Raw genomic sequence first — 23396 nt, 5'->3', positions numbered from 1 at the left:
AATTTATTAACCTTTTTAAGTGCATCTTTGCAAGATCGCTGCAGCTGTACATAGTCCATCTGTAAATAGCCCAACCAATCTACCTACCTCATCCCTTTACTGCTTTTATTTACTTTTCTGCTCTTTTGCACACCAGTATCTCTACTTGCACACAATCATCTGCTCATTTATCACTCCAGTGTTAATCTGCTAAATGGTAATTCTTCGCTACTATGGCCTATTTATTGCCCACCTCCTTATGCCTTTTGCACACACTGTATATAGACTTTCTTTTTTTCTACTGCGTCATTGACTTGTTTATTGTGTTATTGGCTTGTTTATTGTTTATTCCATGTTATTCCATGTGTAACTCTGTTGTTGTCTGTGTCACACTGCTTTGCTTTATCTTGGCCAGGTCTCAGTTGTAAATGAGAACTCTCAACTAGCCTACCTGGTTAAAAAAAGGTGAAATAAAAATGAAAAAAATAACAGTACAATGACCATGGTGTTTCAAATATTTTCAGTATCTGGCATGATAAGTATTTTAAAAAAAAAAAGTTTAACACTAAAAAAGCATAAAGCTTAATAATCTAGTAAACCCCCCCCCAAAAGTTTACATTTTGGGCAACTGTGAATACCTTATTGAATAGGATTCAGTACTTCAATTGGAATGAGTGTAATTTTAGAATGTACCTTTCATCTGTTTCAGTTCCCTCTCTGCCAGCTGTCTGCATCTGCGCTCATATTTCAGTTCTGCTTGGAGATTATCCATTTTCATCAGGAGAGTTGTGGTGTCGGTTCTCATTCCAGGACTTTGATCATCTTCTTCCCAGAAAGTGATTGGTTCTCCCAGAGAGAGAAACAAAGTACAACACCATGGTGTAAAATACAGTACAGTTCAACTAGTACTGGTATTGCACATGGGCAATAATCCTTACTGATACAGCAGGGTGGAAAAGGGGTAGGGATTCCGTGAAGCAAATTAAATGACATCTGAAAAAAAATGGACTAGCCAAGATTGCAACAGGGTGGTCATCTGCATTAACTGTTTGTAATTGATCATCAATAAGATAACCTTTCTCATCTCTATGGCCGAATGTCCATTCCGGTATTCAGTACTTCTCTATTACCTCACCAAAATCATCCAGAGAATGATCCAATCTTCATCATTTTGACAGAAGAGCCTGTGTTGACAAAGATGGAATGTGTTATTGTTGTTGTTGCTGCCGGCTTGGATGCCATGTTTCCAGGTGGGAAAACTCCCTGATGAAATATATAACACAGGCACAGAAAGTAAGTACATTTGACTAAATACACAAAACATATTTTCATCAGGTCTGAAGCACTATAATTCAATTGTGTAGTTGAAGAAATAAAATATAAATATTGAAGCTGTACATTACTATCTTCCATCAACTTTTAAATCCATTAGTTTTACATTGGGATTAAATTAAAATTGGTTATTGCTACATTGATGATACTGCATTCTCAGCAGCCATAATGAATAATCTTTGTGGACTCCATATCGTGGGTCGTTATCAGGATGTGAACTCTGCGTTAGCAGTTTTGGGTATTTCCTAATAATTGGACAAATGTGCCTACCTCAAACAACACATTACAGATTTTAACACACCAGATTGCTGTTAAAGTTACCCACCCACCCGTATATAAAATGTTGTTGTTAAGACAGTGACAATCGATACAAACATTTGTAAGTACATAAAAAAAGTACTAGCTGGTACTAGCTAGTAGCTAGAGGAAGTGTGTATTTGGTCGCAATAAGAATTTCAGTGTGTGTTTGATGGCAGTGAGAAAATGTGCTTCTTTAAAAAAAACGAGATAATTCCAATTATTATAGGTTTGTGCTTAACATGTAACCTTCCTTTAAAAACATGATTTAATCATGTTAATTATTTACTTGGTTTAACTGCATTCTGCAAGAAAAAATGTGTCAGGATCACAACTTTTTGGGAAGGGGGGGATTTTGCCCCTGCACTAGTGATGGGTCATTCGTGAAGATTCAGAGCCGGTTAATAATTGTTAATAATTAAAAGATTTTAATGAAAATAATTAACTAATTCAAAGAACGAAAGAAAAAATAAATAATAATATAGGCCTAAATGCTCAAGCGCACACATTCGTTCTGACTGTCTACTCAGACTAACAGCCTCACCTGTTGTTCCTGTCAATCAGACACGCAATGCCAACCATTGAACCAAGGTGCTTGAGGGAAGCCCGAGCCAACTCATTCACAGTCACACGCTTAGCAGCCGAGGAGAGGAAGGACAGCTGTGAAAACAACAGCTGGAAAATGAATGTGGATGCATTTTAATAATGTAGACAATGTTAGAGCACAGTGTAGAATTTGCCAAATAAAATCTCATATAATGCCGGTTCTATGCACAACCTACACCGGCATATGCGAACTGTGCACCCAACTGTGAAGCTAGCTGTAGCGGAGCTTCGAGAAATTAGCGGTCCTGCTAGTGATAGTGGTGGAGCCAGCACCTCCACACGTGGAGACGTATCCACTCAGTCAAGTAGGACTACTAGTGATAGTGGTGGAGCCAGCACCTCCACACGTGGAGACGTATCCACTCAGTCAAGTAGGCCTGCTAGTGATAGTGGTGGAGCCAGCACCTCCACACGTGGAGACGTATCCACTCAAGTCAAGTAGGCCTACGCCGCGACCCACAGCAACGCAGACTGCTATGGACCAGTTTATGCCAAACGTCTATGTCTGTAGCAAAACAAGGCCAAATTGATACTGCATTGGCAAAAATGATTGCCACCGATTTCCAGCCATTTTCGATCGTGGAGGACAGAGGTTTTATACATTATTGCAATAGTCTAAATCCAATGTACACAATTCCAAGCAGGAAAACCCTTTCAAAATCACTTATTCCACAACTGTACGAGAGAAGAAACCGCATCAGCCCCTCGAAAGTGAGGCAACTTGCATTTCTGAATGCAAATCTCTCATTAAAGGAAAATGTGGTCATCATTGCTGTGTGCTGCTGGTTATAACATGGCAATAAAGAGGAGAGTTTGAAAATACCAGTTTAATGTTTTAAGTGAGATGCTGCAGATTTGCACATTGTTATTTATTTTTCTTTGATATGGTACAATATTCTATTATTATGTTGTTCAGATTGTATTCGTTTTGAATTGTTACATTTATATGCACTTTGTTTATATACATTAACAAAGTTAGACTTTAAATGCACATGTGTAATAGCATCCTTATTTTTTTTACAATTATTTCAATTTGTGGGATGCTGCAGTTTTGCAAATTGTTATTTATTTTTCTTTGATATGGTGCAATATTCCATTATTCTGTTCAGATTGTATTCGTTTTTAATGGTTAGATGTATGTGCACTTTGTTTATATACATTAAAAAGTTTTACTTTAAATGCAAATGTTTAATACCATTATTTTTCATAACAAACCAATGCATTTTAAGTTAAGTTTATGGTTAAGGTAGAGTATGATTTCATTTAATCATTTAATTAGAATTGTTTTAACACCAATCACAGTCAAACTATCGCAAATTGTTTGACTAGAAAAAATACAGAGCCGTTTGGGAGCCAAAAGAGCCGGGTCTTTTTTATGAGCTGAGCCGAACGAGCCGGCGCACTGAAAAGAGCCGGAATGACCAGCCCTACTTCGCACACTTTTCATGATGACTTTACCTGGATTCTTAGCCAATCAAATCTGGAATTTAGTTCCTACTTGCTCGATTGTCCAATGAGAGGTCTGTACTTGGGGGCGGGACAACCCGGTGCCTCAATACCGGTGCCTCAATATTATCCAATAAATCCTCTATTTTAAAACTGGGTTTGTGGTATCCATAGTTCGGTTGAATTAGAAGAGCGAGAGAACCATGTGGGTTCAGTGTTGATTTCCGTGGACGAAATGTGTGCCAACTAGTGTAAAGGTTGTAACAGTGCGTCATAGTTAGTCAATCTATATATTCTTATCATGTCGTCTTTCTTTATAAAGAAAAAAGGACCGCCAAAGGTTTTCAAAAAGAACGAGAATTCAGCAGGTTCAAAACGAAAGGTACGGAGCTAACGTTAACTAGCCACACGTAGCCTAGCACTTAGTTTGCGACCTACGTATTACAATGCTATCTAACACGTAGCATTCGTTTAATCGTTGATGTTTGTTTGTGTTGGTGCATTAGAATGATACAGACACAGGAAACAAACTCAAGAAAAAACGAAATTCAAAGCACAATGAAGAAATCTCCAGCGACTCTGAAACAGAAGGGTATGCTAACTTACTCGAGGTGTAGTTGGCTGGCTGGCTAGCGAAGTTGGCTAACAAACTGAATTCCTTTTATGAGTGGACAAACCATGAGTTGAATCAATTTCTTTATGTAGCCTTTCACTGCACAGAAAACGGAGGGCCAATTTCGACGAAGAGTTTGATGAGACCCCACAGGAGAAAAAACTACGATTAGCTAAACTTTACCTCGACCAATTGAGGGATGAGGGTAAGGGAAGAGCTACTGAAAACCTATTATCAATTTCAACAAAGCTCTCTTAAAATGGGTAACGTCAACGTTTTAATGACATTTCATGAATCTGATGCTTGACTGGTTTGTGTTCGTCATGTCTTATCAACAGAAGAAAAGAAGGCAGAGGAGGAGTCCTTTGAGATGGACCTGATTGCTGGAAGACTTCAAGAAGAAGTGGTAAGTGTAACTAGCTACATCATTGTGTTGCTTGTATATAGCCCTAGTAAATGTCACATGAGTTTGGTTGCTGCTATTTATCTCATAGATTTTCCCCCTCAGCTTGAGCAGAAAGGACAGCTCCAACGGATGGTTGCAAAAGATGTGAGTACCTTTGTTTTGGTGTCTCCTGTAAAAGTGCTCCTGTGCATGCCCATCATTCACTCTTTTACTACATAGAATGAAATTATGTATATATTGCATTCTAAGTGGTATACTATTATGGATATTGGAACATGTGTGCTATGAGTTTTCTATGGTCCGTAGCGTAAGTTGTCAGTCCTCTTCATGTGTCCCTATGTTGTCATGGTCTCCAGCTCCTGCCACCAGATGTGTCAGAGATTCGTCTGTTGAGGGGCCACAAGCTGCCAGTCACCTGTCTGGCCATTTCTCCCGATGACCAACACGTATTTTCCGCTTCCAAAGACTGCTCCATCATCAAATGTGAGTCTGGAGAATATATTTTACTCTCTTCGCCAAAATAATCTGAAAAATGTTTGTTGTACTGAAATAGGATGTTCAAAATCAGTTGCATGTGACCTAGAATGCAACACAGTCAAAGTGAACTTACTCATGCATTCTCCCGTTGTCTTTAACTGCAGGGGATGTTGAGAGTGGTAAGAGACTTCATACGATAGCTGGTGGGAGGAAAGGAACAGAGGATCGCCATGTGGGACATACGGCCCATGTCCTATGTATGTCTATATCATCGGATGGCAAATACCTGGCTACTGGAGACATGAATAAGTTGATCATGATCTGGGAGGCAGCAACATGTAAACACCTGTACAAGTTTACAGGACATAGAGGCCCAGTATCGGTAAAATATACTCCCTTTCACACCTTCCTGTATATTCATTTTTTCCATCTGCTTTTATTCTTGCGTTCTCGCCCTTTCATATTTACATTCACAAACGTTGCCATCTCCTCCACAGGGCCTATCCTTCAGGAGGGGCACCCATGACTTGTACAGTGCTTCTCATGACCGCTCCATCAAGGTGTGGAACGTGGATGAAAACGCCTATGTGGAAACACTGTAAGTAGCTGAATAGTAAAATCTATGTTTTGGCATGTGGTTTGTGTGTTTTATTGACCATGTGTCTCCCTAGGTTTGGACACCAGGATGTGATCACAGGGCTGGACAGTGGGAGTAGGGAGCGCTGTGTGACTGCAGGGGGGAGGGACCGCACTGTGAGGGTGTGGAAGATCGCTGAGGAGTCCCAGCTAGTGTTCCATGGCCATGAGTGAGTCCCCCTGGTCTCCTTCTCTGTGTTAGTCAGTCTCACAACACTGTATAGGCCTAGTCTTTGTTGGTCTCAGAGAGTGTCTATTATCCTTGTGTGTTAACATACTGGTAATGCTATTTCCACTCATTTTCGCTATTCTCTCTCTCAGGGGCTCCATCGACTGTATCCAGCTCATTAACGAGGAACACATGATAACAGGCGCTAATGATGGGTAAATGTTGATTTATACTCCACTAGGTGTCATCGTACTCCACCTCTGTAGCAGTTCTGCAACCAGTTTGTGAGGGAATGGTTCCGTACAAATGTTTTCATTAGTCTAAAAAGCTTTCTCTCGTCCTCCCTCCAGCTCTGTCTCCCTGTGGAGTGTGAACAAGAAGAAGCCTCTTAGCATGGTGAAGGCAGCCCACGGTCTGCATGGCGACTCGGGACTGGAGCAGCCCTACTGGGTAGCGGCCGTGGCAGCTCTGCAGAACTCTGACACCGTAGCCTCAGGTACCAACGGCTATGAGAGTCACCAGCTTTATAACACAGTTCTACACTGAGTTCTACAGTTCTACACTGAGTTTTCAAAACATTAACTCTTTCCTAATATTGAGTTGTCAGAGTTAGCACTGTTCTAATTAAATAAGGCCATTTTTTTTATCGTTCTGACATAGATATAACTTCAACAATCAATATACATTTCACATTTTAAGAATGTGAAATGTCAGAATAACATTTTTTTCCCCCCCAGCTTTTATTCCTTTCATCACATTCCCAGTGGGTCAGAAGTTTACACACTCAGTTTGTATTTGGTAGCATTGCCTTTAAATTGTTTAACTTGGGTCAAACATTTCTGATTGCCTTCCACAAGCTTCCTACAATAAATTGGGTTAATTTTGGCCCATTCTTCCTGACAGAGCTGGTGTAACTGAGTCAGGTTTGTAGGCCTCCTTGCTCGCAAACGCTTTTTCTGTTCTGCCCACACATTTTCTATAGGGTTGAGGTCAGGGCTTTGTGATGGCCACTCCAGTACCTTGACTTTATTGTCCTTAGGCCGTTTTGCCACAACTGTAGAAGTATGCTTGGGGTCATTGTCCATTTGGAAGACTCAGTTGCGACCAAGCTTTAACTTCCTGAGTGATGTCTTGAGATGTTGCTTCAATATATCCATACTTTTCCTCCCTCATGATGCCATCTATTTTGAAGTGCACCAGTCCCTCCTGCAGCTAAGCCACAACATGATGCTGCCACCCCCGTGCTTCACGGTTGGGATGGTGTTCTTCGGCTTGCAAGCCTCCCCCTTTTTCCTCCAAACATAACGATGGTCGTTATGGCCAAACGGTTCTATTTTTGTTTCATCAGACCAGGGGAGATTTCTTCAAAAAGTACAATCTTTGACCCCATGTGCAGTTGCAAACCGTAGTCTGGCTTTTTTATGGTGGTTTTGGAGGAGTGGCTTCTTCCTTGCTGAGTAGCCTTTCGGGTATGTCGAAATAGCAGTTGTTTTACTGTGGATATAGATACTTGTGGACTTGTTTCCTCCAGCATCTTCACAAGGTCCTTTGCTGTTCTGGGATTGATATGCACTTTCCGCACTAAAGTATGTTAATCTCTAGGAGGCGCGTCTCCTTTCTGAGCGGTATGAAGGCTGCGTGGTCCCATGGTGTTTATACTTGCTTACTATTGCTTGTACAGATGAATGTGGTACCTTCAGGCATTTGGAAATTGCTCCCAAGGATGAACCAGACTTTTTTTTCTGGGGTCTTGGCTGATTTATGTTTTTTCCCATGATGTCAAGCAAAGAGGCACTGAGTCTGAAGGTAGGCCTTGAAATACATCCACAGGTACACCTCCAATTGACTCAAATGATGTCAATTAGCCTATCAGAAGATTCTAAAGCCATGACATTTTCTGGAATTTTACAAGCAACTTAGTCAACTTAGTCTGAACTTCTAACCCACTGGAATTGTGATACAGTGAAATAATCTCTGTAAACAATTGTTGGACAAATTGTCATGCACGAAATAGATGTCTTAACCGACTTGCCAAAACAATAGTTTTAACAAGAAATTTGTGGAATGGTTGAAAAACCAATTTTAGTGACTCCAACCTAAGTGTATGTAAACTTCCGACTTCAATTGTTAGTCCTTTAACCTGTCACCTTCCCTTCATCTACACTGATTTGAAGTGGATTTAACAAGTGACTTCAGTAAGGGATCATAGCCTTCACCTGGTCAGTCTCATGGAAGGAGCCGGTGTTCTTAATGTTTTGTATACACCAAGCACGGCAGAACTATTGACACGTTGCCTCGGCTGTGAGAGTCCTATTCACCAACCTTACTATATACACTGTCGCTTCTATACACACACCCTGTGTGAGTTATTTAACAATCAACCCCAAACTTCCACCTCCTTGCTATAATGCATACTGTAAATCTACGTAGTGTGCGTAGGAAAATCAGCATGCTCGCATTCATAGCAGACTTGGACATAATTTCGGAATTGACCGCTAATATTTACTTGTCCAATTGATGATTCTGTAATTGAACAACGGTAGTCTTGTCACTCTGCAGGTTCCCACAACTCTAAGGTGCAGCTGTGGAAATGTGGTCAAGGGTTCCGTCATCTGGAGCCTCTCTTCAGCGTCCCTGTGGTAAGCAAGTCCCAGCTACGCTGCTCCATATCTAATACACCTTGTGTTGTGTAGCATAACAATATGTGGGTAGCGCCATTGGCTATAATTCAAACATTAAGCATTGGGCCTATTTATGTATGTGTATGAGGAATTGCCTAGTAAGAGTGTTCTGCACTAAAACATCTGTCTTCTCAATACAGCATATTCGTTTTCTTTTCGTGTAGATTGGTTTTGTCAACAGTCTAAAGTTCTCCAGTTCTGGGAAGTTCCTGGTGGCAGGAGTAGGACAGGAGCACAGGTAGGTACTCACTCATGCCTGTCATACAGAGATATAGCCCAGAGCATACTTACTAGCATTATAGACTGACTTGTTGATTGATCATGTAATCAGTGTCTACCCTTTCTTTTAAACACACCTGTTTTCAGTATTCTGTATGGAAGTTGTTGCAATGAGGACCGTTGTCCACGTGGTGGCACTGTTATTTCACCCTCAAATCCTTAAGACTGCCTCAGTGGCAGTGATGGAATTACCTTCTTTCCTTATTACAAGATTAAATGGCATCTTATGTACCGCATAATTTTACTCATAACTTTATTCATGCATTAGCTCTGTTTTGTCAACCGTCTTTGTTTTTGTTAAAACGGTGGTTGTTTTCAGGCTTGGTCGATGGTGGAGACTGAAAGAAGCGAAGAACGGACTCTACATTATTCCTCTGAAACGACGACAAGAAGAGGTGAATGGAGAAAAGAATGGGGAGTAGCTGATCTGTGTATGCCTTAGAATATGATATGTATGACATTTGATTTTGTAAATTAAATTATTTCCAGAAATACTATTTGTATTACTGCCTATCAATTAACTACAGTAAATGGTTTGTTAGAAAACAACTTTCATTCTATTTTAAATCTCATTGAAGTCTTGTGCTCTGTCTGCATCTAATATCAGTCTGTGCTGTTGGTACCTGTATTCTCTCAGCTACACCGCTTGTGGACTGTAGATCGAAAAATCCCCTGTGATTTGGTTATTTGAAAATGAAATTATTTAACAACTTTTGTGTCACCAGAGGTTGAGTTAATGCAGGATTCTGTGTTCTTCATGCAAAAAAAGATAAGCTACAACACATCTTGCTGCATTTTTGTAATTGCAGATCTAAAATGCTTCAACTTTAGTCAGGGTTTGTTACAACTCATGAATGTAAAAGAAGTAGTTTTGTGCTTCAGTTACACTTCTCCACTTGTATGAAATTTGCTCTGATTGGATCACCAGCGGGTTATTTCCTCAGGTGTTTTTCTCTGGTAGAAAGTTCAAATGCAAGATTATCTACAAGCAAAACATTAAGAAATGTAGCTGGCTACATGCTATCATAAACATTAGAAATTGATGGACATTCATGATTTTTGCAAAAAATAAATCTTGCCTTTTCATTGTAAGCCAGTTTACTTGTGGCTGCTAGCCAAACAGCGTTCCGCTTCTGTTATCTGATAAACAATTTTCTACCAACTGTTACAATAATGTATTATGTGTGGAAAAACTAGTGGCATGCTCCTTCACTATTGAATCAAAACACTCTCTTTACTTATAAAATGCAGATGAAATGGTTTAAAATGCATATTTCCAATCTTAAGTGAGAAGGTTGAACTCTGGAATATAGGTGGTGCACGGACCATAGCTTTGGTGGCCTAGTCGATAGCCCCCTCTCCTACCATAGGGCGTAAAAAAACATTTGTCACATGCGCCGAATACAACAGGTGTAGGTAGCCCTTACTGCTTACTTACAAGCCCCTAACCAACAATGCAGTTCAAGAAATGGTTAAAATATTTACTAAAAGTATAAAATAAGGTAACACAAAATAGAGTCTGTATTCCGGGGGTACTGAGTCAGTGTGCGGGAAGAAAGGTTATTTGACGTATTTTTACATGTAGATGGGGGGGGGGGGGGGGGGGGGTAAAGTGACTTATGCATAGCTCAGCAGCATAAAAACAAAAGGTGGGGGGTCAATGTAAATAGTCCAATTGGCCATTCGCCATTCTGATTAATTGTTCAGCAGTGTTGGGGGGTAGAAGCTGTTAAGGATCCTTTTGGACCTGGACTTTTATTTGTGTAAAATACAGTTTTTACTTATCAACTAGGCAAGTCTTGGCACTCCGATACTGCTTGTTGTCCTGTAGCAGAGAGAAGTCTCTGACTGGTGTCTTTGATTAAAAAAAATGTTGGGCCTTCCTCTGACACCGCCTAGTATATAGGTCTTGGATGGCAGGAAGCCTGGCCCCAGTGATATATGGGCCATACTCACTACCCTCTGTAGTGGCTTATGGTTGGCTGCTGAGCAATTGCCATACCAGGTGGTGTGACAACCGGGCAGGATGTTCTTGATGGTGTGGCTGTAGGACGTTTTGAGGATCTGGGGACCCATACCCAATCTTTTTGTCTCCTGACGGGGTAACAGTGTTGTCGTGCCCTCTTCACGACTGTCTTGGTGTGTTTGGACCATGTTCGTTTGTTGGTGATGTGGACACCAAGGAACTTGAAGCTCTCAACCTGCTCCATGACAGCCACTTCGAAGTGAATGGGGGGGGGGGGGGGGTGTTTGGCCCTCCTTTTCCTGCAGTCCAGGATAATCCCCTTTGTCTTGCTCACGTTGAGGGAGATGTTGTCCTGGCACCACACTGCCAGGTATCTGACCTCCTCCCTAAAGGCTGTCTCATCCTTGTTGGTGATCAAGCCTTCGAATCAAGTCAAAGTTTATTTGTCACGTGCGCTGAATACAACCTTACAGTGAAATGCTTACATCCAGGCTCAACTAATAGTGTCAAAGTGTGTGTGGGTAAGTAAAGAAATAAAACAGTAGAAAGACATTTGAAAATAAGAGTAGCAAGGCTTTATACAGACACCAGTTAGTTAGGCTTTTTGAGGTATGTACGTCTAGGTATGGTTAAAGTGACTGCATATATATGATTAACAGAGTAGCAGTAGCGTAAAAAGAGCGGGTGGCGGGTGGTGTGACACAATGCAGATAGCCCGGTTAGCCAATTGGAGCACTGGTTGGTCGGGCCAATTGAGGTAGTATGTACATGAATGTATAGTTAAAGTGCCTATGCATATAAGATAAACAGAGACTAGCAGCAGCGTAAAAGAGGGGTTGGGGGGGGCACACAATGCAAATAGTCCGGGTAACCATTTGGTTACCTGTTCAGGAGTCTTATGGCTTGGGGGTAAAAACTGTTGAAGTCTTTTTGTCCTAGACTTGGCGCTCTGGTACCGCTTGCCATGCGGTAGTAGAGAGAACAGTCTATGACTGGGGTGGCTGGGGTCTTCGACAATTTTTAGGGCCTTCCTCTGACATCGCGGCAGGGTAGCCTAGTGGTTAGAGTGTTGGACTAGTAACCGGAAGGTTGCAAGTTCAAACCCCCGAGCTGACAAGGTACAAATCTGTCGTTCTGCCCCTGACCAGGCAGTTAACCCACTGTTCCTAGGCCGTCATTGAAAATAAGAATTTGTTCTTAACTGGCTTGCCTAGTTAAGTAAAGGTAAAATAAATAAATAAAATCGCCTGGTGTAGAGGTCCTGGTCGGCAGGCAGCTTTGCCCAGTGACGTACTGGGCCGGACCATGCAGTGATGCAACCGGTCAGGATGCTCTCGATGTTGCAGCTGTAGAACCTTTTGAGGATCTCAGGACCCATGCCAAATCTTTTTAGTTTCCTGAGGGGGAATAGGCTTTGTCATGCCCTCTTCGCGACTGTCTTGGTGTGTTTGGAACATTCTAGTTTGTTGTTGATGTGGACTCCAAGGAATTTGAAGCTCTCAACCTGCTCCACTACAGCCCCGCCGATGAGAATGGGGACGTACTCGGTGCTCCTTTTCCTGTAGTCCACAATCCATCTCCTTAGTCTAAGTTACGTTGAGTGATAGGTTGTTATTCTGGCACCACCCGGCCAAGTCTCTGACCTCCTCCCTATAGGTTGTCTCGTCGTTGTCGGTGATCAGACCTACCACTGTTGTGTCGTCTGCAAACTTAATGATGGTATTGGAGTCGTGCCTGGCCATGCAGTCGTGGGTGAACAGGGAGTACAGGAGGGGACTGAGCGCTCACCCCTGAGGAGCTCCAGTGTTGAGGATCAGCGTGGCAGATGTGTTGCGACCAACCCTTACCACCTGGAGGCGGCCCGTCAAAGTCCAGGATCCAGTTGCAGAGGGAGGTGTTTAGTCCCAGGTTCCTTAGCTTAGTGATGAGCTTTGAGGGTACTGTGGTGTTGAACACTGAGCTGTAGTCAATGAATAGCATTCTCACCAAGGTGTTCCTTTTGTCCAGATGGGAAAGGGCAGTGTGGAGTGCAATAGAGTGCATCATCTGTGGATCTGTTTGGGCGGTATGCAACTTGGAGTGGGTCTAGGGTTTCTGGGATAATGGTGTTGATGTGAGCCGTTACCAGCCTTTCAAAGCACTTCATGGCTACGGACGTGAGTGCTACAGGTCTGTAGTCATTTAGGCAGGTTGCCTTTGTGTTCTTGGGCACAGGGACTATGGTGGTCTGCTTGAAGCATGTTGGTATTACAGACTCAATCAGGGACATGTTGAAAATGTCAGTGAAGACACCTGCCAGTTGGTCAGCACATGCCCTGAGCACACGGCCTGGTAATCCATCTGGCCCCGCAGCCTTGTGTATGTTGACCTGTTTAAAGGTCTTACTCATAATGGCTATGGAGAGCGTGATCACACAGTCGTCCGGAACAGCTAATGCTCTCATGCATGCCTTGGTGTTGTTTGCCTCGAATCGAGCATAGAAGTGGTTTAGCTCGTCTGGTAGGCTCGTGTCACTGGGCAACTCGCGGCTGTGCTTCCCTTTGTAGTCTGTAATAGTTTGCAAGCCCTTCCACATCCGACGAGCGTCAGAGCCGGTGTAGTATGATTCAATCTTAGCCCTGTATTGACACTTTGCCTGTTTGATTATTCGTCGCGGGGCATAGCAGGATTTCTTGTAAGCTTCCGGGTTAGAGTCCCGCACCTTGAAAGCGGCAGCTCTACCCTTTAGCTCAGTGCAAATGTTGCCTGTAATCCATGGCTTCTGATTGGGGTATGTACATAAAGTCACTGTGGGGACGACGTCCACAATGCACTTATTAATAAAGCCAGTGACTGATGTGGTGTATTCCTCAATGTCATCGGAAGAATCCCGGAACATGTTCAAGTCCGTGATAGCAAAACAGTCCTGTAGTTTAGCATCGGCTACATCTAACCATTTTTTTTTAGATCCCAAGTCACTGGTGCTTCCTGCTTTATTTTTTGCTTGTAAGCGGGAAACAGGAGGATAGAGTTGTGGTCGGATTTACCAAAGATGGTCTTTGTGGGCACTATGGTGCAGAACGCTGAGCTGTAGTCAATGAACATCATTCTCACCAAGGTGTTCCTTTTGTCCAGGTGGGAAAGGGCATTGTGGAGTGCATCATCTGTGGGGGCGGTATGCGAATTGGAGTAGGTCTAGTGTTTCTGGGATAATGGCGGTGTTGTGAGCCATGACCAGCATTTCAATGCACTTCATGGCTACAGACGTGAGTGCTACGGGGCGGTAGTCATTTAGGCAGGTTACAGTGCCTTGCGAAAGTATTCGGCCCCCTTGAACTTTGCAACCTTTTGCCACATTTCAGGCTTCAAACATAAAGATATACAACTGTATTTTTTTGTGAAGAATCAACAACAAGTGGGACACAATCATGAAGTGGAACGACATTTATTGGATATTTTAAACTTTTTTAACAAATCAAAAACTGAAAAATTGGGCGTGCAAAATTATTCAGCCCCTTTACTTTCAGTGCAGCAAACTCTCTCCAGAAGTTCAGTGAGGATCTCTGAATGATCCAATGTTGACCTAAATGACTAATGATGATAAATACAATACACCTGTGTGTAATCAAGTCTCCGTATAAATGCACCTGCACTGTGATAGTCTCAGAGGTCCGTTTAAAGCGCAGAGAGCATCATGAAGAACAAGGAACACACCAGGCAGGTCCGAGATACTGTTGTGAAGAAGTTTAAAGCCGGATTTGGATACAAAAATATTTCCCAAGCTTTAAACATCCCAAGGAGCACTGTGCAAGCGATAAAATTGAAATGGAAGGAGTATCAGACCACTGCAAATCTACCAAGACCTGGCCGTCCCTCTAAACTTTCAGCTCATACAAGGAGAAGACTGATCAGAGATGCAGCCAAGAGGCCCATGATCACTCTGGATGAACTGCAGAGATCTACAGCTGAGGTGGGAGACTCTGTCCATAGGACAACAATCAGTCGTATATTGCACAAATCTGGCCTTTATGGAAGAGTGGCAAGAAGAAAGCCATTTCTTAAAGATATCCATAAAAAGTGTCGTTTAAAGTTTGCCACAAGCCACCTGGGAGACACACCAAACATGTGGAAGAAGGTGCTCTGGTCAGATTAAACCAAAAGTGAACTTTTTGGCAACAATGCAAAACGTTATGTTTGGCGTAAAAGCAACACAGCTCATCACCCTGAACACACCATCCCCACTGTCAAACATGGTGGTGGCAGCATCATGGTTTGGGCCTGCTTTTCTTCAGCAGGGACAGGGAAGATGGTTAAAATTGATGGGAAGATGGATGGAGCCAAATACAGGACCATTCTGGAAGAGAACCTGATGGAGTCTGCAAAAGACCTGAGACTGGGACGGAGATTTGTCTTCCAACAAGACAATGATCCAAAACATAAAGCAAAATCTACAATGGAATGGTTCAAAAATAAACATATCCAGGTGTTAGAATGGCCAAGTCAAAGTCCAGACCTGAATCCAATCGAGAATCTGTGGAAAGAACTGAAAACTGCTGTTCACAAATGCTCTCCATCCAACCTCACTGAGCTTGAGCTGTTTTGCAAGGAGGAATGGGAAAAAATTTCAGTCTCTCGATGTGCAAAACTGATAGCGACATACCCCAAGCGACTTACAGCTGTAATCGCAGCAAAAGGTGGCGCTACAAAGTATTAACTTAAGGGGGCTGAATAATTTTGCACGCCCAATTTTTCAGTTTTTGATTTGTTAAAAAAGTTTGAAATATCCAATAAATGTCGTTCCACTTCATAATTGTGTCCCACTTGTTGTTGATTCTTCACAAAAAAATACAGTTTTATATCTTTATGTTTGAAGCCTGAAATGTGGCAAAAGGTCGCAAAGTTCAAGGGGGCCGAATACTTTCGCAAGGCACTGTATCTTCGCTTTCTTGGGCACATGGGACTATGGTGGTCTGCTTGAAACATGTAGGTATTACTCTGTCAGGGAGAGGTTGAAAATGTCAGTGAAGACACTTGCCAGTTGGTCAGCGCATGCTCGGAGTACACATTCTGCTAATCCATCTGGACCCAAGGCCTTGTGAATGTTGACCTGTTTAATCACATCGGCGTGATCAATCACTCTGTCCAGAAGCTGTCCGGAACAGCTGGTGCGCTCATGCATGCTTAAGTGTTGCTTACCTCGACGTGAACATAGATTTAGCTAGATTTTTAGGTGATGACGGCGCTAATTGTTCACACTGAGGTTGCGATGGATAAGACCTTTTGGACAAAAAATATATTTCTGCCTAAATAGACATACCCGAGATGGCCATAAACAATAACAAGTAATGCTGCATCGTTCTAGGAAGATCTGCAACTCACCTGGTGAAAATAATAATTAAAAAATGCTGAGGTGTACTCACTTGAGGACACAAATTTGTACCCAGTACAAATATTTTAAAAAATATTATATTTCTATTCAAAAGTGGGGGAATAGGGCTTGAAATGACCTGAAATGCTTTATAAATATAGTAACAATGAAATTATAAAGACTTACTATAAGATATCACTGTATAGTAAAATATGGACATATTTAGTGACAGCCCAAATTTGGCCCCATTTTTATATGGCTGACGACCGAGCATTTTCTGCCAAGCATCCTCTGAGCGATGCAGAGACAACATTTAAATGTCTGCAGACTTGTTACAACTTCAGCCTTACGCACAACGTGTTTTCCTCCCTCTGTGACCAAGAGGAATGGTTGTTTCAATTCTACAAAATGATTTAGTGTTTTTCTTCATGTTGAGAGCTCTAAGTGAGATGAAACCACAATTGCTGAAATTGCTAGACTGTTCCCTTTTTAATAGATCTCCCAGGCTCTAGCGCCTTTATTCAGAGGGATCCCAGAAAAGGATGAGCCGTAAAATGTGACACGTCACCTCCCTACGTGAATGTAGGGTGTGAAACCTGACACTTCAAGTCAACTCTGCTGACAGTGGTAGTGCAATGCAGACATATGGTGTTTTCTGACACTATAAGGCACTGGACACTGCGATGTTCATGGAGCGCTTTGTACACAAATGTCAGTTGGAACCGGTCCAGAACCTCTCAAAGTCCCCTAAATAGGGGACTTAACGTTTCTGGTTAGAGTACCTCTGTGCATCCTTTAGCCATTGGAATATACACACTCGGTGCTGGGTAATAATCAGTGTTTTGCTCAGTATTGATGGTCGATCCAGAATGCTGATACACCTGCAACATTTAAGGATATTATATTTCTGAGGTTATTAAGATGAGGTAGTGGCTCTTTACAGTTCGTTGCTGGTGTCTCTGGAGTTTTGTGAACAAAATAAACACTGACAATTTGTTTTAATAATAAAAAATAACACTTTATTTACATAAATTACAAGAAAGCACAAACTGGTTCACCAAAGTCTACGTTAAAACATTGTCCATGCTGATAGTAGCCTAGTTTTTAATCATCACTTTCACTATGGTTAATCTCATGTCATTCAAATGTATACTGAACAAAAATATAAACGCAACAATGTCAAAGATTTGACTGAGTTACAGTTCATATGAGGAAATCAGTCAATTGAAATGAATTCATTAGGCCCTAATCTATGGATTTCACATGACAGGGAATACAGAGATGCATCTGTTGGTTACAGATACCTTAAAATATGGGCCTCAGGATGTCGTCACTGTATTTTTGTCCATTCAAATTGCCATTGATAAAATGCAATTGTGTTCATTGTTTTAGTTCATGCCAGCACATATAACCCCACTGCCACCATGGGGCACTCTGTTCACAATGACATCAGCAAACCGCTTGTCCACACGAAGCCATACACATGGTCTGCGGTTGGACATACTGCCAAATTCTCTAAAATGTTGTTGGAGGTGGTTTATGGTAGAGAAATTAACATTATATTCTCTGGCAACAGCTCTGATGCACATTCCTGCAGTCATTATGCCAGTTATACGCTCCCTCAACTTTAAACATCTGTGGCATTGTGTTGTGTGACAAAACTGCACATTTTAGTGGTATTTTATTGCCCCCAGCATAAGGTGCACCTGTGTAATGATCATGCTGTTGAATCAGCTTCTTGATATGCCACACCTGTCAGGTGGATGGATTAGTTTAGCAAAGGAGAAAATCTCACCAACAGGGATGTTAGCAAATTTGTGCACCAAATTTAAAAGAAATAAGCTTTTTGTGCTTATGGATAATTTCTGGGATCTTTTATTTCAGCTCATTATACATGGGACCAACACTTTACATGTTGCATTTATATATTTTTTTCAATGTAGTTTAAGAGGCAGGGGGAGAATTAATTCAAAATAAGTGTTTTGTGTTAATAATACTAACTCTAGTAGTTGGAAGAGAAGTAAAACGTTTGGATATTGTATTCACATAACTGTATGACACCATGAGCCACCTTATTCACAATACGGATTCTCTGTACTGACAGTAAGGCGTACAGCTAGGGTTGCAAAGCTACCGGTAATTGACCAAAGCTACTGGAATTTTGGTAATTAACATAATCTATTTCAATCTATAGCTATGTTTCCATCCAATTGCGACAGATCTTAATGCAAATATTCTAAAATCTCTATAAAAACAATATGCGCATACAATATGGTCATATTTCCATCAAATTGACTTGTGGGGAAAAGGATGTGCGCGATGACGTAGTGCACATAATTACTTTTGTGGTTGAATTTCTATTCCCATGTTAAATGGGTTTCCATCTTATTTTCAACTCTTCTGATTTTTTTTGTCAGCATGTATTTTGTGTTATATAGCGAATGTGTCCACTCTGGTCTTGGCACATGCTCTAGCCAACAGCTGGCAGGTACAATGCAGGTATAGCCTACATGATGATATTATTATGTACAAGAGAGAGATTATTTTCATTTGTCAAACAGCAGCCAAGCATTGATCATCGTGTCACCAGAATAAGTCCCTCGATATTTATTGGAAAGTAGCATCAAGCTCATGACTGTCCACTTTCACCACCCTGTGACGTTCATAATTGAATTAATCTGTAGCCTAATAAACTGCATGCTTTCCTGAGTTGTAGTAGGAGGACCAAACAACAGACCATCGTGTGACTCCCAAGTTTACAATATTTGCGCATAAAGGAGTTTCCATTACAATTCCTCACATAATTAATTTTTATTAATTTTACGCACACAAAAAGATTCCACCTTGTCTAGTGTGTTTTGTTGACATTTGGAAAGTTAACAAATTAGCCTTTTCCATCAGGACTGTTGTGCAATTATTTTTCCTACATGTACTTTACACACACACACACATTTGGGATGGAAAACTGATCTTGTTAATTTATACTTGAATAACTTTAAAACAAAATAAAAAATAATATATAGTATTCATTTTTTATATCTGTGTGCATATTGTCCATGAGTTTCTAGTGGATAGACCATAAAGTTCAGGACAATATAGCCTAATTAATGAAAAAAGCATCTAATCAACAATTGTTTTCATTAACTCTTCCAACTATTGACTTATTTCACAACTGCCACCAGTTTGATTCCAAAACATTTACAACATAGACATTGAAAGAGTAAAATAAGTGTGTAAAACATAAATAAAGGATATTTCATGCTGAAACCATCATATTAAACACCAACGGTGTTCACTAAGTTGATGGTTTATATTTAGGATAATGTTTTACTGCTTGTCTTTGTATTTTTATTTTAAAATCAACTTATTGAATTATTTCATAATTACAGACACCTGTGATAATCTGAAGTACTAAAAAGGCCACTCGATTCCAAAAGAAACCTGAAAATGACCAAAATTCAGCTAGTTTACTGGTAAACGTTTTCAGTAATATACCCTCCCTTTGCAACCCTTCATACAGCAGCGCATTCAACGACAAGTCTATCCTGAAACCAAATAAAATCAATGCAATGTTGTTAAATCTATACCAAAAGGATTTACACTCATACATTACGTAATACTGGTATGTATAGTCATAATTTAGCTTTCACAGTCCTCTGTCTGACTAGAGAGAGCCTCTACTTGTCTCTACTGTAAATGGGACTTGAGATATGGCATGAGCGTTATGTCATCAGCAGCTTTGTTGGATGAGAGGGGGTGATTTCAGATGGCACTGTAGCTTGTGTTTGGAGAACGGAGGAATGATACAAGCAGCTCAACCTTCTTCACAAAGAGGACGTAGTGGAGTCCACCACCTCACGACCGTTACACACCGTTGTTACCGCTGTTGGCACACAGGCAGAGAGAGGCTGATGCAACAATAATAATACAAAATAGAGAGTAAAAATGTGATTTTTTTTTTTTTTTTAAAGAAAATAAAAAATAACTTGCTTGTTTTTCACATTGATTAAAGCTAAAATATTTAACTTAGGGATCTGGTTTTAGTACATTTTAGTAGTGTTCTGCATACGCCTATATAGTTGCCAAACGCAACAGACACCTCTACCACTGTGATCATAAATATCAGTAGACCTATGTATGTTTCAGATGAAGGCTCACTATTTTTGGAACCCATAACCAAATCTTGTGTGCTTTGGTCAGCAACATTTATGTCATGAGATGTATGTCATGTTCACCAACAATGACTGAAACGTTCAAATTTGCCAGTGATAGCTACCTTTCGACGAGCTGGGGACTGAGGCTGATGTTGTGACCGTGGCCCCGAAGCGGTTGGCAGGCACCCTTAGTGTGGTCACATTCTTCTGGGGCTGGAATAGGATGATGTGGACCTTAGGAGCGAAGAGACAGCCTAGCACCACAGAGCCACTCAGACTGACAGAGATACACATGGTGGTGGTCTGAACCTGTATAGGGAGATAGAGGAGACAGGTTGAATCATCAGGATTCACTGAATATACTGATAGGGCTGGGGTCTTTTAGTCGTTTCCTGACAGAGATGGAGCTCTATTCCAAGACCAGTGACTGTAGTGGTCTTTTGCTATCTGCCATTTCTGCCAACCAGTTGAGCATCTCTGGTGGACCAAACTGATGGAAATCTCATTCAACTGTGCCCACTAATGACTGCCACTGCTGTCTGTCCTGGCAGATCCTGGGCCCAGATTCACAAAACACTTCTTATGCAAAAACTTAAGAAGCTTCTTAAAAAAAAGAAGTTCATGTGATAGTTTGTAAGTGAAATTCTTCAACAATATCTTAAGATGTAATGAATTTCTTACGAACTTCTCCAATATCTTCTTAAAATATTTGTTGCTAGGCAACTGTTTTTGCTAGCTATCCAGCTAGCAATGGCAATAATGTTAGTATATTTCTTACTGAGATTCCTGTTCTAAAACATGTTCTTGGGTTTAAAATAATCAATACTGAAATTTTCAGGTTAAGTTTCTGAGTGAATTAAACGTTCAATTGCTTTCATGAGCTTGTTCTCTCACTGCCCTGAGTTTAAGACATGGGTTTAGCTATCTTGGAATTAAGATGACTTTATTTTCAAGAATCTAATTTCTTCTTCACTTTTTGCTTAAGGAGAAACATAAGAAATAGCGCAACCATATTTCCAAGAACCTTTTTAAGGAATAGCAACTTTGCTTAACTTTCGTCTTAAGCCTATGGTTAAGGAAAACATGGCAGTTAAGAAGAAATGTCTTCTTTAAAAGATTCTGTGAATCTGGGCCCTGGGTTGTCATCATGAGCCCATCGTTAATCTGCTCTGACTCCTAACCTGTGATTACTCAGTCTTCCCAACCAATAGGCTGCCTCGTACCACTGCTGTTTCCGCATGCAAAGACCACCAGTTCGCACAACAGAATGGTCTGACTCTGAGCATCAAAGCACATCTATGTAGTACATTAACAGCATGCACAATCCATAATAGTATGATGGAAGGCTTTCAGGTTTGTTTCTGTTGAATTTGAACTCCATTTCACCCTAATGAAATAACACTATGACAGTGTGACACAACTTTTGTCCAAGTCACAGTTGAGTGTGAATTTCCAAGAGCTGTCTATGGCCCTTCGCTGACCTCAACAAGCATCAGGTTTGATAATATATATATGCATGTATGTAAAGAAACAGTAGGCATTTAGCTACCTAGGAGCTATTCAATGCATATTTTAACACAAGATAATTTAACGAACCATGGCACTGGACTAGATCAATAGCCTTGAGCTTTAAGAGAGAGAGAGAGAGAAGATGACTTAGAAATCAGGAGAGAAAGAGAGAGAGAACAAGTCTGCCATTTGACGGTTGATGGAAGTACAGTCTGGAATATTGAATGTCCATGTCCATATGAGACCCCAGGTTCATTGAAATTCAATGAACAACACAGCTTGTCTTTCATGTGAGAACATCTCCAATGTTGAAATGCAGGACGCTGAGCCCAACTGCTGTCATTATTAATGGCACACAGAGAGCAAAGCGTTCTGTTGCATAGCCAAAACCTCTTCCTAGCTTAATTATTCTGTCTACCACAGCTCCAATATGAACACTCATCATCTATATTCAATATGTACACTCATCCTAATACTGTTCATCCAGTCTCTCACTCCTTTCTAGCCTGCTTTCTCACCCCTTCTCTCAAACTTTTCTCTTTCAACTCAGGTGTTTTTTTGCTAGTACATAGAACACCATAGAGATGATGAGGAGATAGCCTGGGGAGACTCATGATTCTGATGCAAGACCAATATGAGACTCCCTCCTCCTCCCCCTCTCCTTTCTCCTCCCAGAGCCCAGTGGCACACCAACACCAACCGGACAGGCATTAGACTAGACTAGATTCAGCCTTGGGTCCCAGTTATCATACACCCTGGACTGAACTTTTGTGTCAGTTGTATACATATTGTCTCTCTTTATCTTGCTTACATGCCAACAAAGACTGCGTAGGTCTGAAACAGGGTGATGAAAGCACCTTTAAGCTATATTTTTATATAGATATAACATATACAGTAAGTCATCTATCCTGTTAGGCTGTATTGTGGTGTCATATTGGGCTCGTCATTTGGGTGTTGAGAAGGGGCACACTGGGTCACTGGGTCTGGGTGTTCATTAGTTGATTAGTCGATCAGTTAAGCAGATGGCTATCTGTAGATAACTAAGACAATCTTAGCATCAGGCCCTAAGAAGCCCAGCTATTCCCTTGTTTGAACTGATCTCAGCTGAGAACTGGAAAACGAAGCCATGGCAATATTGTAGAGGAATGCTAGGAACAACCCACTGGGCATGGACATCTGTTTAACATATACTTTTGATTTACATTTGGTTGAGTTGTCAACTAACGTGAATTCAATGTGAAATCAACCAAATATTCCGCCATGTCATTGGATTTAGGTTTAAAATACGAAGGTCCCTTACGTTGATGACTTTTTTCAAATCCAATCAGTTTTTCACCTTGATTCAACGTTTTCATATAGAATGTTTGGGTTGAAATGACGTGGAAACATTGATTCAACCAGTTTTTGCCCAGTGGGAAGAGTCTTCCTATCTAAATTCCCTGGGGGAAATCTCCTGCACATTTCATTGTCGATGTTAGAAGGGAGAAAAAAAAAGCATT

The 23396-nt window shown here is 41.1% G+C and overlaps 2 protein-coding genes across 2 annotated transcripts in view; one reads left to right on the top strand and one right to left on the bottom strand.

Moving 5' to 3' along the window:
* The first annotated feature begins 3801 nt into the window (after positions 1–3801).
* On the top strand, positions 3802–10013 carry LOC110494074 (U3 small nucleolar RNA-interacting protein 2). Its single transcript, XM_021568770.2, has 14 exons — positions 3802–4042; positions 4167–4252; positions 4366–4478; positions 4612–4679; positions 4782–4823; positions 5036–5162; positions 5321–5538; positions 5654–5754; positions 5828–5962; positions 6114–6176; positions 6312–6457; positions 8521–8600; positions 8807–8880; positions 9241–10013. The coding sequence occupies exons 1-14, from the start codon at positions 3962–3964 to the stop codon at positions 9341–9343; spliced, it is 1437 nt and encodes a 478-aa protein (XP_021424445.2). The 5' UTR covers positions 3802–3961; the 3' UTR covers positions 9344–10013.
* Positions 10014–19348: 9335 nt separating this feature from the next.
* Positions 19349–23396, bottom strand: part of LOC110494073 (metabotropic glutamate receptor 2) — a 60011-nt gene continuing 55963 nt past the window's right edge. The window contains exons 11-12 of the mRNA XM_021568769.2: positions 20511–20697; positions 19349–20117 (exon numbers count right to left, since the gene is read on the bottom strand). Of these exons, the coding sequence (XP_021424444.1) occupies positions 20059–20117; positions 20511–20697 (246 nt within the window). The 3' untranslated portion in view covers positions 19349–20058. The remainder of the gene's footprint in view (positions 20118–20510; positions 20698–23396) is intronic.

This window comes from Oncorhynchus mykiss, chromosome 17 (genome assembly GCF_013265735.2).
Source record: "Oncorhynchus mykiss isolate Arlee chromosome 17, USDA_OmykA_1.1, whole genome shotgun sequence".
In the NCBI taxonomy this organism is placed as follows: Eukaryota; Metazoa; Chordata; class Actinopteri; order Salmoniformes; family Salmonidae; genus Oncorhynchus; species Oncorhynchus mykiss.
This window is presented reverse-complemented; position numbering and strand designations above follow the sequence as displayed.

Excerpts from the sequence above, each read along its gene's own strand:
- LOC110494074 (XM_021568770.2), top strand. The coding sequence starts at position 3,962 with ATGTCGTCTTTCTTTATAAAGAAAAAAGGACCGCCAAAGGTTTTCAAA. Across the intron at positions 4,479-4,611 it reads CGACCAATTGAGGGATGAGG|AAGAAAAGAAGGCAGAGGAG; the intron begins GTAAGGGAAGAG and ends TCTTATCAACAG. Across the intron at positions 5,963-6,113 it reads CTAGTGTTCCATGGCCATGA|GGGCTCCATCGACTGTATCC; the intron begins GTGAGTCCCCCT and ends TCTCTCTCTCAG.